Consider the following 15,159-nt stretch of genomic DNA (forward strand, 5'->3'; position numbering starts at 1 on the left):
AATCCTAACCCTAACCTCAACCCCAACTCAAAAACTAATGCTAACCCTCATATGTTTTTGACATGTTACTGAGAGTCCGTTGAGTGTTTGTTTCATCTAAAAAGGACCACTCAAACTTAAGTGTCACCATTACATTTTGTTAACTGAAAATGAGAAAGTAAGTACAAATCCTTTAGAGAACACACTTCTGCACATTTAATGTACAATTAATGCTTATCCGCTGTTAAACTTAGCAAACAAATAGAAATTGTGCACAAAAAAAAAATTGCAGGTTTGTTGCCTGTAGATGATGTTAATCCATTTTTACCTACAAAATCAACAAAACATGCTATCTGACCAGGGCGTTCAGTCTTTTACATATTTAAGCATGGAAATTGAAATACTGCACCATTCCAAAATGTCTCATATGTTCAAAAAACAGTTTATTTATCTAAAACAACACCTAATCAGGAGTGTAATCTTTTGCTTTATCAAACATAGGCACACTGGTCTGGAAGCCAGTGACACCTAGATTGGATCAAGTCATCAAGTCACAGTCATCATAGGTGATAATAAAATTGTAGTGCAATTAAATATCATTTAGTTTTCACTCATAGCTCATTGAAACATGCAGAGATTCTAAACTTTCAAGCAATAAAATATTACTGTCTTGAATCTTTAAAAACACAATGTAATCTAATGTAAATGCAAATCTTTGCATAACTGACCTAATAATAAATGTAATGACATATGTAATTACCAGTGGTTTAGTCAGATATATGGGCATTTTTACCAGGCCGATTAAGTATACTGACTTATAATGCTGAGTTTATTCACATGATGATTCAATTATTCCGATTACTTCCATTTATCACCACCACTGGATACCACCATTCAGGTCTTCCAAGAAAATGCAATCGATCTCAGATATGTGGATATGATTTAGAGTAAAAAAAACAGACTAAAAACTCCTGTCAATGTTACTTCTGACTAAGAAAGAGTAATCTTAACAGAGAATTCATCTCTGTTAAGATTTGCTGATGAATGTCACAGTTATCACACAGTTATCGCATATAAATGTGATTTACAACCAGTCACTGAAGTTTCTGCCTACGTTGCTATGTATATGCTTCCATTACAGTGCTGTAAAGTGGGTTAAATTCAATTTCAGTACACACCACCCATGCAGAAGAGGTCAAAAAATCTCAAATCGCTGACCAACAGAGTCAAAGTGGTGTGAACAAGTATATGAATAATGAGTATAAGCCACTAATCCTATATATGACACTCTTAAAATAAAGTTTCCTAAATAGTTCTTGCCTTGGACATGAAAAACACTCGACTGCTGAAAAATCTTCTCTGGTGGTTATTCACACTCATCTCATTTCCAGAAGTAGTTCTTTAAAGAACCATCCATTGAGTGGCTCTACACGAACTCAAAAGTGGCTTCTATCACTCCATAGAAGCCTTTATTTTTAAGAGTGTAACTGAGACATACTTGACTCAAACAAAGGAAAGTAATAACCCACTCCAGGGTAATTTCAAGGTATACTGAGGAATATTAATGTGGGCCTGCTAGCCATTTGTTTTGTCATTGCATGCAAGAGTTTAGCCAGGCGAAGCCAGACTAGCCAGCCTGACAATCAGACACCTCCAGGGAGCTGTCAATCAAACTCAGTGACTCAAGCACTTATGGGACACTTTAAGCCAGAGAGAGACCAACACACATAAGCTCTCACACTCAACCATTCATGACTCCAGCGGTTCCTCCTCTTCACGCCTACACACAGCAAGTACCTGCGCATTGTTGTGTAACCATACCTTTAGCTCCATTACTGCAGGAAACCCACTCGAGATGAGATCGAGAGGCTAACTAGCACAGAGCAGTGGAAAGTAGAAGAATAGGGAAGCAAAACTAGGACAAGACATCCAAAAATAAAGGAGAAGAGGAGCTGAGGAGGGGAGAGAGGATGGGAAGTGCCATGCTGGCTGTACCTTTCCTCAGCTAATTGATTGAAAGGGGGTTGCTCTGAGCTGTGGTTAAAAATGAGTGCCAGTGTCAGGTTTCTTCCAGGTAGCAGAGCAGGCCTTATAGTAGCTAAAATGATAGCTCTGTGAAAAATGTAATTAACTCAATTTCCCCTTTTCGCAAAAGTAGTCAATCAGCTGAGATATGTTTGGTGTCAGAAGTTGCCTCTTTAGTTTTGTACCAGAGCTACAATGCCAATGCAGGAAAATGGACATGAATATAAGCATAATTCATGCTTTATGTCCATTTTCGTCGATAACAGTGTAGCATACTGTGTTATAAATCACATAAGTAATTCTAAGTAAGAATTTCTCTGTACAGTGTAACCTCCTGTTTCACTGCGCATGTGAAAATAAAACTCTTGAATCCTGAATCTTGAATCTATTTAAGATTACTTAAAGTTACACTATGTATGTTTTGGGGATTTGGAGACCTCACTGGTGGAAATTGTAATTACATGCAACATGTGAGAAAACATTTTGTAATGTCAGTTGTGCTTCGCACCCATTTCCTAAACAGATGAATTTAATGAATACAAGTGTATTGAAAGAGAATTCAAAGGGAAATCAGTCAAAAATTGGTGAAGGATGTGTCTTCTGAGGAAGTACATGAATTAACTTGTGTTGTCATGATATCTTCATCAGTATAATGTTGATTTTACATTTGAGATCTAAACATCAAGCTAGACCCTTTTTTTTGGGCTTGCAACGTTGATGTATAGATGATGTAAAGAATTTAAAGATGTGGGACGGGGTGCAAAAAACTCCCTCCAAATTCGACCCGATGCCTCTCACTTTTAAATAATTATTACAGACTTTACAGGGTGACTTCCAGAAGCACATGGACACCATATTTTAGCATGATTTTTTTTCTCCTGACTCAGTAATGGCACTTTTTTTTAACAAAAAAAAGTATGCATAAGTTTCTATCACTTGTTAGCTACAGTAGTTGTAGCTCCAGCGCAATATTAAAGATGGAAACTTCAGACTCCAGATATGTCTTAGCCTGTCGAATACATTTGGGTACAACTGGGTAAATTAGAGTTGTTTGCCAAAGTATTGCTTGCAGTGAACAGGTCTAATACAGAGAACTTGGTTTGTCCTTGTAGTCACAACAGCTGCTACAACATGCTGCTATTAAAACCAACTGAACTTCTGCACTCAGTTTGAGCAGCCAGCCTCTTCTTTTAGCGGACTTGCTCTGCATTATTGATCTCAAACTAGCTGTAAACATAATTGCAATTCAGTGTGATTAAAGAATTTCTGAACATGCCGATTTGGGTATCCGTTTGGTATCTGTAAGTGCACAGTTAGCAAAAGCTATTTTATTCAGCATGAAAAAGAAGCACGCACCTGAAGTACAGAGCACATCTCACCCTACACCTCTGATCTGGAGACGGGGTCGCAACTCAGAGCTGATAGGCAGTGAACTCGGCGCAAACGAACAGCTGAACCAGGAGCTTTTCTACTCGCCTGCGATCACAGATCCAGAATCAGGTCACTTTTTAAGCTGCTCTTAAAAAGCACTACAGAAAAAGAGTTGAACCTGACCTGCCAGCAGCTAAATTTGTTCTTTTCTCACAGGAGTGCAGATGGACGTCAAAGTGCAAGTAAGGCTAGACCTGCAACTCTGCAAACTCTGCAAAAACAAGCTCTGACCCCAGATTTATAAAACTTCATGTTACAAGTGCTGACAAAGCATCACTGCCATTTACACCTTAATGAACCAAGTTAAACTGGGGTGCCTCTGACAGGCATGATGAATTTGAATCCTGCATATAGCTGCTATTGGATCAAAACCTTGTGTCTCCAAAATGGTAACTTTACAGGAGAAGGAAAAAACCTACTTTACTTTTAATGTAAGTCAATGGAACCAGATGATTTTCCAAGTCATTTTGGGTCTTTTCTATTGGTCCATTCATTATGAAATTTACATACAATGTAAAGGGCAACAGACATTTTCAAATTATGTCAAAAACTGAAAATCGACAAAAATAAAGATACAAGGTTTTGTTCCAACAACAGCAATATACTAGAAATGTACTTTAACATAAACAAGAGTGATTTAACCTGAGCACGCTGCCAAGATTGTATTAAGGGGCGGTATTAAGGATGTCACTGTTCTGTACAAAACACCAGCATGCCAGGGGAAACAGCTAATCCTGAGAATCAGAGCCCAAAAAGATGCCCTAAATAGCGCCTTCTGCGCTGCTATGATTAAACACATGAGTGGATCTGAAATATTGCAAGTGATACATTCAGTTCCCCAAAAACGTCTCTTTGATTAATGCGCATCTGGTACAACTCCTACAACAAAACTACTGAGAAGAAAACCATGGGACAGAAAAAACTAGTGTTCTAGGCAGAGGGGGTGGGACTAAGACTATGTTGTACTCAATTTTGTATGTTGTGGGTCAGTGAAGAGCAGTTATTGAGGTCAACATGGACTTTGAACTTTGACTCTCTCTGAATATCTGACCTCTACATCTGATCTGAACGTCTGATCTGATCACACGTGTGTGTGTCCACCTCTGAATGTGTGTCTGGGCCTGATCTAAACACAACCTGGGCTGGCTTTCCCAAAAACATCTTTGCAGAAAGATAATTCCTAAATGGTAGATCGAGCATCACACTGAACACTCTCTCTACCAGTTAAGATAGATAGATAGAGAAACCAGGAGAGACTAGACACAGACACATATATAGATAAAAAAGGAAAGAGAAAGAGAGACGCAGAGAGAAATAGCACGAGAGAGGGGAAGAATATGGGGGGAGAGGGGAAAACAGAGAAAAGAGAGAAAGAGAAAGAGAGAGACAACGAGATGGAGAGATAGATTAAAGAGAGACAGAGACAGAGATGAAAAGAGCTGAAGAGACAGAGAGTGAGACGGAGAGAGAAAGAGAGGAACCTACAGAGAAGAGAGAAAGAGAGAGAAAGAAGGAGATGGAGAGATAGATAGATTGAGAAAGAAAGAGAGACAGAGACAAACAGAGAGACAAAAAGAGCTGAAGAGACAGAGAGTGAGACAGAGAAAGATAGTGAGAAACAGAGAAAGAGAGAGAGAAAGAGAGAGATGAGAGAGAAAAAAGAGAGCAACAGATAGAGAGATAAAGAAAAAGAGAGCTAGAGAGAGATGGAGAGATAGACTAAAGAGAGACAGAGACAGAGATGAAAAGGGCTGAAGAGACAGAGAGTGAGACGGAGAGAGAAAGAGAGGAACCTACAGAGAAGAGAGAAAGAGAGAGAAAGAAGGAGATGGAGAGATAGATAGATTGAGAAAGAAAGAGAGACAGAGACAAACAGAGAGACAAAAAGAGCTGAAGAGACAGAGAGTGAGACAGAGAAAGATAGTGAGAAACAGAGAAAGAGAGAGAGAGAAAGAGAGAGATGAGAGAGAAAAAAGAGAGCAACAGATAGAGAGATAAAGAAAAAGAGAGCTAGAGAGAGATGGAGAGATAGAGAAAGAGAGAGAGAGACTAAAGACAGAGATCCACAGAAAGAGAGAGAGAGAGAGAGAGGGATACACAGAGAGAGAAGTAGTTAGAGAAAAAGAGAGGGAGAGAACAGAGAGAGAGATAGAAACTCTGAGGTCATACACTAACGTCATTCACTCATTTTCATCTTTACACAAGAGAAATCTGCCCACACGCAAGCGCACACAGAGACACCCACTCAGAGTGGGCTGCATCGTACTGTCGTAGACCCTCTATCATCACTGCAGCACATCCTCCTCTGACTCTCCAGCAGGAGTACATGTTCCTGCCGTAAGCCTCGTCACGTGACCTCCTCTTCAGATCCATTACTGTAGACAGCCCACTTTATTAAAACCATGTTCAGAGAGCTGCAGTGTGGGTTTTAGTATGTCACTCACACCAGTGACGCGCTTCTTCTAGTGTTCTGCATAATCACTACATGTGTACGTGTCTGTAATGGAGACTATGCTGTGTAACTGTGACCTGATCACGGGCTATATTCCCGCAACACTGTAGTTCCAATTAACCTTCTCGTTCTGTTACTCATTCAAGAATTTCAACTGATCCCAGCCAAAACAACCAGACACAGACATTTTGGCTTAAAGCACTGATATCACAGCTACCACACCAGGATCCGCTCACAGATTCAATCGTTCATAGCAACTGTGGCAAAATTAGACAAGCCTTGCAAAACATTGGCAAAAATCCAGTCAAATCTAGCGAGACATTCTAATGAACAGCTCAGACTTTGTCAAATGACAAAATACACAAATTTGGAGTTTGTTATTAAATTCAAATTGTATTTATTGTGTATAAGTTGAATTTATTGACTAATTAAGCATTGAGTAAGACATTTAAAAAGCAATGGACAACTTATACAATACATCTTCGACTTGAGGGCATCAAAATCATTTACAGAACTGATACGTATGGCTCGTAAATTCGTGTGTCGTCTTGCAACTACTGACATAAGCTGTTTATAAATATGTACTGCTTTATATATATGTTATTCATTGCTTGTGCTTGTCCCTGTAATGGTAGCCTTCTAAAAAGGCATTACTCTGAATTCACATCAGTGGGATCAGTAGGTGTCTGACCTCTGCCTGAGACTGAGGCCCTAAAAAGGAATTGTAATGGATACACACTCACATAAAAACACATAATTATCCACAAATGCAACATAAAATGGCATCACCACATTCTAACGCATGAGGCACTCCAGTTTAAGCAATTTGCCTGTACTAAGCAAGACCTTGTCCTGAATGCTTGTTAAATTATTAACATGCAATAAGATTTAGCATAGCATCTTATCGTGCTTTTAAATAGACAAGCCTTGCAAAACATTTGCAAATTCCAGTCAAATTTAGCAAGATACTCTAAAGAACAGCTCAACTGACAAATTGCACACTTTTTTCTTTTGTTGAAGTGACTTCAAATTGTATTTATTGTGTAGAAATTGTATTATTAGCATGGTGGCAAATTCATCTTTGCTGTTCTAACCTGCCTAGTTTTGAATACTACTATAAAGTCCAGCTCAGTATCCTATCATTTTAATCTGGAACTTTAAACAAGAGTAGATTAGGTTGAGCCAACTTTCTGTATGGCTCATCCAACCAACAACAGTTGCTATGAAAGAGTGCATTTGTGATCAAAGCATGGATAAAACAATTGTAACTGCAACTACATCATGGAAAGCAGTTACAAAGTTTTTTTAGTGCAGTCTGAGAGCGTTTACAGCACTAAGGAGAAAGTTAAATGTACAACTTGGTGGAGAAAATGAAATAAATCAAATAAGCCACATATATTCATTATTCATGCTATTATAAAATGCTATTATATTATGCTATTATAAAATGTATGGAAGATTGATCCCTTCTGTCATTTACAGGTGTACTCACATGATCAATGGATACAGTTCTACACTGTGAATCATTATAGATTGACGTGATGGATTATAATTACATGTTTTAGACAGGAGATAAATCTTGCTTCTATCAGTGCTGTTGGCCTAACAACAAACCCGGATATGCTGGCCTATTTATACCTTATGATCTACCAGTTGGCCAGCGCTGGTCACCAAAGGCCATTCAGCCAACAAAGCTTTGTTGGTGCTGTCATCTTTATACAGAGATGTCTTGAATTAACACCTTTGAAAGCTACCTACAAAGGGACTTCATAACACATGCATAAGCATTGAATGAGATATTTACAAGCAATGGACAGCATATAAAACATATATTTTCGATTTAAGGGCATCCAAAATCTTCGTAGAACGGATACATATGGCTCATAAAATTGTATGTGCTCTTGTAAGTACTGACATAAGCTGTTCATTAATATGCATTGCTTTTTTATATATGTTATTCAGTGCTTGTGCATTTGTTATGAAGTCCCTATAATGGTAGCCTTCTGAAAAAGGTGTTACTCTGAATTCACATCAGTAGGATCAGTAGGTCTCTGACCTCTGCCCGAGACGGAGCTCTGAAAAGGAATTCTAATGGATACGCACTCACATAAAAACGCATACTTATTCACAAAGGCAACATAAAATGGCATCACCATGTTTTAAGGCATGAGGCACTCTAGTTGAATCAATTTGCCTGTACTAAGCAAGTGCTGATCTGGAATGCTTGTTAAAGTATAAATGCGCAATAAGATTTAGCATGGCGTCTTATCCTGCTTTAACAAACCTTAAGGGAACATGCAGGTAATGAGAACACTTCATTGGTCATGCTTTTCATAGTGGCATTAATCTTGTGGAGGAGCTGCAAAAGAAGACAGTGAACTGCATTTTCCCCTCAAAACCAGCGAGGTGTGTCAGTAAAGCATTCAGAGAGGGTGGGTGGGGGTGGGGGGTGCAGACAGACTGTAATACACTGAAAGGGGAGATAAATAACATTTAAAGAATTTAAAAAATTCTTTTTGAAATGATTTAAAAGTCAGAAGTGTGGGGTCGATTTCGTGGGAGTTTTCAGAGCACGTAATTTGTCTTTAAGTACTTAAGGCTACGTTCACATTATCAGGTTGAAGTGGCAAAAATCCAATTTTTTGCCCCTAATGTGACTCTGATGTTTTCAGGGCTGTGTGGACTCACAAATCTCATCTTTCCAAACCTGACCAGAGCCATTTTCGTGGTCCTAGATCGGATACGTATCCGATTCGTGGCCATGCAACCTTAATGTGACGCTCAGATCGGAATTCATGTGCTTTTTTTTCATTGCGCGTGCACCATCATTCAGCGTTACCATGGCAGCAGCGCCGAACAGAGGTTAAAGCCTGTAAACGGTGGAAAAGCAACACATCTCACCCTTTTCACCTTCATCTCACTCTGATAATGAACAGCTGAGAGGTTAATTATCTTCACAGATAAGGCCTGTTCTGCTGGTTAGTTTGTTTGCTGTTCATGATGCACGTGATTCACTAAACGAGTGTGACCCATCAAGTCAGGGAGATAGGATCTGAGCAAAAAATTGGATTTGAGCAATGAAGCTTATAACGTCAACACAGCCTACATCACACGCCCAGGCTCAAAAAAGAAGGTCCGGGTCGATGTTTGGGTTTTGCAAAATCAACATTATATTGATAAAGATATGATAACAACAGTAGATAATTCACTGATATCCTTCTCCCATCCATCACTCATTGGAGTCATCCACTCAGTTCATCCACAACCAATGTTACAATATATATATATATATAAGCCTGTGTTTATTTTCATCTGAAGCTCTTTGGAAACTTTTAATAGTGATAAACCTGCATAATAGTCTCACAAAACTCAAGCTGTTATTGTTCCTCAGTTTAACACTTTAAACTGCAGGTTCTTTATTTAGTAACCATGACAAAAAAGTACATCTCCAGGACACTGATCATTGAATTAAAAAGCTGTGTTATAACATTGCCATAGACAAAAATCTCTATCATGATGACAATAAGCACTATTATGTAAGTTACAAGAGTGAGGAACTGAAGTCTGGACCTGCCGATACTTTAGAGGTTAACTGAAGGAGTCCTAATGACAATGCTCAAAGCTGTTAACGATGCGACTGGCCATCACTTGTGTGTGTTTGAGTCAGTGATGTCCACGCTGGCTGTAATGTGGCACTTTGAGCTTTCAGTGCAGATGACTACCCTCACCACCAGCAGAGCTCATCTGCAGTATGACACACAGCAGGACCAGCACTAAAGCCATGTAAAATTCATACACTGGAAACACACTGAGCAGCTAAGTCTCAAGAACACACACAGGCACAAACACACACACACACACACACACACACACACACACACACACACACACATACATCCGCACATCTTTAAATAATTCAGTACTGCTGGGCGGGGTGCGAAATTTCATTCTCCTGTGAGTGACATGCAGCAATCTCAAAAGAACCGCAGTGCTGTGAAATCAAAAAAACATCCACGAAAGTCACTAAAGCCTTTAAACATGTCCACTCAACTACGCACACCCACGTACACACCCACTGAGGGTTCTCCCAGCGGAGTTACCTGGATTTTCACACTTGCTAAACTGCTGAAAGTGGCCGAGTAGCTGAAGCCTGGGGAGCTGTAGCAGAGTGCTTACAGCTCCAGATATCGATTCCCCGACGCTCTCCACACTTTGCATCACGCAGCTGCACTGCGGACGCAAGCCTAAACAATCACTTAGTAATTACTTTATACACGCTCCACACACTTTTGATACAAGATCTGCAGTCCAGGCCAAACTTTCAGCCATATGACTCCAAGACAAACGGCTAACCACATTAAAGCTGGTTCTTTATTGTTAAGTAACCATATACTCTGCTTTGGCATTCAGTGGTTTGAATCGATTTATCTATGCTCCATCCATAAATTAATTCTTTAAGCAGCTGTTGTGAGGTTGGACAAGGTTTACAGAATCCCATTCAGCCTTATGAATTCAGGTTAGAGCTCAGATTCACTACATAACACTGAGTTTCCCATTTAAAATGTTAAGCTATTGATCTGGACTATGTCACTGAATCTAACTGAAACAATGCAGTTTTGAAACAGCAACAAATTTGCCTTCACACTATCATTAGCTTGATTACACAGCAAAAGACGACATCTGATGTCTTCGAACAGTGTGACTGTGCCGCGCAGCCATCACTGGGACCCGAACCGCAAGCGAGAACAAAACCCCGCGAGGGAGTGGTAGATGGCGCGCAAGTCCAGAGCCCCACCTCCTGGGCACCGTGCCCCTCCTGTTCTGCAGCGAGGCCGCTAGACTACATCTCACATTTAATCCAGGCGGCCGAGCTGGGGAGCGGGGGGCAATGACAGGGAGGCGGAGCGACAACCTCTGACCCCCTCAGCTCAGGAGCGTGAGCGCCTTTTGAAACCACTGAAAAGTGGCCAGGTTTGGTTTGTTTTGGTTTTATTGGTTGTGTTTTGTTTTGTGAGGGAAAATTAAGAAATAGCTGCTGCAGACGTTTCTCTTGCCTCTAGCGTCCTTCCTGAGCCCAGGGTAGCACATGGTATGCTACAGTGACCTTTCTCCTTCATGCAAAGTGTTTGAGTGGCATAGACCTTTGACATCATTCGTCATTCTGTAGTCTTCATCATGCCCAGACAAGCAACTCGAGGTGTTGGTGATTGTTCTCTAAGGTGAAAATGAATGGCATTTTTGAAAATCGCAGCTATTGTGCCCTGTGGTAAATTAAGATTTTCCAAACTCAGTATGTTTTGTCCTACATACATTTTCCCCGTCAAATATCGCTGGATTCTCTGAAATACGAGGTCGATAAGGAGCCAGCATAGGTATCTTGCTACGTCTCTGTTGCAAGCAAGCTCACAATCGCACAGTCTAATACTGTTCTTTAGCATTATTCTATAATACACAAGCTACTCTGAAGCTAAGCTCTAGGCTACTACTGATAATACAGCTTAACCTCCACTTTTGACAAAGTTTACTAGTTTTTGTGAGGTATTTTGGTGAGATTGCCAGTCTTATGATGTCAGTTGTTTACTGTCATGAGGCATTATTCACATATAGCCTCCTGTTCTTGTAATTCAGAGAATCTAGTTACATTCAGAGAAAAAATGTATGTAGGATAAAACATCGATTTTAGAACTTTTTTGCATGACATTCGAAAATGCCATTCATTTGTCACACAGAGAAGAACAGCTTAGGCTACTATGGGAATGACACGGACTACAGACATCCACTGAAATGATCTACAGGGAGTGAAAAGCATCTGGAACAAAATAACATGCTAATTACATGACACAAGTGAGGTGACCTGCGATGGCGTTGCTATGGTTATGCTATGGCTATACATTTTGTATATCTCTCTCTCTCTCTCTCTCTCTCTCTCTCTCTCTCTCTCTCACACACCTGAGGATAAAAGCTCAGATTTTATCCTCCTATAATCACACTCCGCATAAGCCCTGCGGGGTGCTTGGCAAACAGCGTTCAGCTACCTCCTCCTTTCACCTCTTCATTTCTGTTACACAAGACACCTGTAGAGTGTATTCAACAAGCATAAAGAGCCCACGCCATTTATACAACACATAAACACACATACATTTAAATAACAGCATTATCTGGAGCACACCCATTGCTTTGGGCAGGAGTGGACCCCAGGTCAGTGAAGCCCACCGCTTTGCACACCCACTCTTCTCTCTATGATGCCTCAGAGCCTGCCGCCATGGCCAGTGAGAGGCGTTCACTCCAAACAAAACGCAGTTAAAGAAGGCCACTGCCCGCAACGGCACAAGGACAGCACATAAACACTGTCAAAACCCACAGAAACAGAGTGGGTTCCTCTCTGGCAGCAACAACAAAAAAAAAGTTAAGGACGTAGGATGACATGGGAATAAGAAAACATTAATGATTTCTTGCCATTTGCTGTAAAGTACTGGCCTTGAAACATCAAACATACCATTATAAGGATATATTAGACAGCAGAGAAGCTGAAATTTCCAATGACAGCAAAGAATGCAAATACTTTTTACAGGCATTTCATAATATATAGCTAGATAGCTGTAAATTCATTTGACAAACTTCAGAGGGACTTTATGAGACATGTGAAAGCGTTGAACAGCACATTGAAAAAGCAATATTTCAGTGTTAATGAACAGCTCATGTCAGTACTCTCGAAATAACATCAAATGTTTATGCAGTAAGATACTGTATAGATATAAACTACAATGACAGACATTTGTTCCATTTATATGACTATGAGGAATGTTTAAAGCAGAGGTCTAGGTAAGATCCCCACATACTGCATGAGTTAAATGAAAGATGCCTTCAAACTTCCTCTGTCTTAAAAGTTCAATTACATGGGAATGATGCTTCACAACAGCATAACAAATACAATACCTGTCTGTCACTTTAGTTTAAGGGCCCTTATTTCAATACAATGTCATTACTTTATAAAACATCTTATGTCATCTTGTGAATACTGATATCAGCTGTCCAAGTATTCCTTTCTAAATATGTTACTCAATGCTTATACATGTGTTATGAAGTCCTTATGTAGTGCTACAGTAGATTGTTTAGCATGTATGTTCTTACTACTACAAAAGGTGACAGTATCAATCAAAAGTTTTGAGGCACTTAAATGACTATATAGGTTTTTAATAGTTGCAAAAACATTCTGATATAAAGGCTTATGCTTTAGTGCATGAAATGCTTTGTTTTTGCTTCATGTCTTCATGAAGCTACTTGAGCAAATGCCAGAATGCCAATAGTATGTAAAGGTGTATCAAAGAAAAGGGGGGGCTACTACAATCTCAAATATATAACACTTTTGTATAAACTTTACTTTGGTCACTACATGATTCATGTGTGTCATAGTTTGGGTACATTTACTTTTATTTTAAAATGATTCAAATGATTGAAAAGAAATGGCTTGATTCTGTCATCTATAAATATGATCTGTAGGTAGATCATTTGAACTCAAAGAGCTGCTGCTACTCCTATATCTCCATTCTTTATCCCAGAGTTGGCTTTGGCTGCCCGAATCCTGCAATATCCCGACCCAGCGGGGACTCGCAGTCACGGATTACACAATCCCACAGACATGCGCTAATCTCTGAAAGAAGAAGAGAAGGGGGAAAAAACTCTTTCATTCCACTTCCAGCCTCCCGGCATGGCAGGAGTGGCCTTGAAAAACCTAACTGATGTTGAGCTAGCAGAGCCTGATGCTTATGCTAACAACAGAAGTGTCTATTGCATAAGACGCTGAAGTGAAAAATTAAAGTAGCTAGTGATCCTAAAAGCCCACTATAAGGTGAATAAAGAAATGAAAGCCTTTATAAAGCACTCTCACCCCTGCAGGACTGAATTCAATTGAGGGCCATAACGCTCCCCCATGAGCTTTTTACTGCTTTTTATCAAACAAATCATGCCATCTTAACGTGCTGGCCAAACTCGGCCCAGTCAGCCCTTCGGGAAAACCCCTCAAAGCTGGATTAGAAAGTTGAAAGGGCAGCAGCCTCACCTGCATCTCTTTGTCTCCGTACTTGGAAGGGTTCTTGCTGCCTTGGCTCTTCCTTCGCAGTTTCTTCAGCTCTGCCTGGCACTTCTCCAGACTCTCTCCTTTGCTCCGGTGCTCCATTTGGTACTTCTTCAGAGCCGCCTACCGGAAAGAACATGAGACAAGACCTTTAGTTCAATTGGTGAGAGTGCAGCAGTGAGGACGTGGTCTTTCAAAGAAGGATAAAATAACAGTTTGTCCATTTACCCCGAATGTTATGTACTCTGGTGGAGGGAGTTAAGTGCCTCCTTGCCCAAAGGACCCCATCAGTCCTGGGATTTGAACACGTAAATTTTGCCCTGGAGCTACACAGCTAATGAGCTAATGGAAAACTACACCTTACTAATTAGCATTGTCCATGAAAATGGATAAAGGTTGAGATAACAGTATGTCATACAGTCTCAGAAATCACATATCGCTGTTGTCGGAGCAAAACCTCATATCTTTAAAATGGTAACCTTACAGGAGAAGGGAAAAACTACTTTACTTTTAATGTAAGTCAACGGGACCAGAATTTTTTCCAAGTAATTTTGAGCCATTTATTTTGGTCCATTTATCATGAAACTTACACACAGCGGAAAATGTCAAAAACTGAAAAATGACAAAAATGGAGATACGAGGTTTTATTCTGACAGCAGCGATATGCAAATCTATGAGATCATTTAATAACTCAACACAGTTTACCACAAGCGTGTAATGATTTAGGCATTTGCGTGATGCTAAATAATAATGTAGAAGTTTCTATTACTCATAACTCTGGAAGCAAAGGTTGGCTGATAACATTAGAAGTAAAAAGTAATATCTGGTTATTTTATTTATACTTTTGCCAAACGGTTCCTTTAAAGTCACAGCAAACCTTTATGTGTCATCCAGCAGTCTTGCATGAATAAATGTCAAACTGAGTTTAAAGCGTGTAACTCTTCCTCTGGTGCTTTTATTTCAGGAAACACTTCATGCCGATTTTCCAAAACCATTGTTAGCCCTGTAAAGCTGTTTAAATGTCACGCTGACTAAAGTAGGTCAAGACAGTTAAGAATTCAGTTTCTGTGAAAATGCATTCAAATCTGGTACCACACTAAAGCCAGTGAATCTCAGTCTTTAACCTAGATTCTTTAAAAAAAGGTCCTATATAGAACCAAATGCTTTATGCCTTGTATCAGTAGCAGAACCGTTGTTG

General features: G+C 39.8%; 1 protein-coding gene across 6 annotated transcripts in view; it reads right to left on the bottom strand.

The window, feature by feature from the left end:
* baiap2b (BAR/IMD domain containing adaptor protein 2b) overlaps positions 1-15,159 on the bottom strand; it is a 94,873-nt gene that overhangs the window by 26,767 nt on the left and 52,947 nt on the right. For all 6 annotated transcript variants that reach the window (XM_036572039.1, XM_036572036.1, XM_036572037.1 and 3 more), the window contains one exon: positions 13,947-14,084. In XM_036572039.1, coding sequence (XP_036427932.1) covers positions 13,947-14,084 — 138 coding nt within the window. The remainder of the gene's footprint in view (positions 1-13,946; positions 14,085-15,159) is intronic.

Source organism: Colossoma macropomum, unplaced genomic scaffold (genome assembly GCF_904425465.1).
Source record: "Colossoma macropomum unplaced genomic scaffold, Colossoma_macropomum, whole genome shotgun sequence".
NCBI classification, from domain to species: domain Eukaryota; kingdom Metazoa; phylum Chordata; class Actinopteri; order Characiformes; family Serrasalmidae; genus Colossoma; species Colossoma macropomum.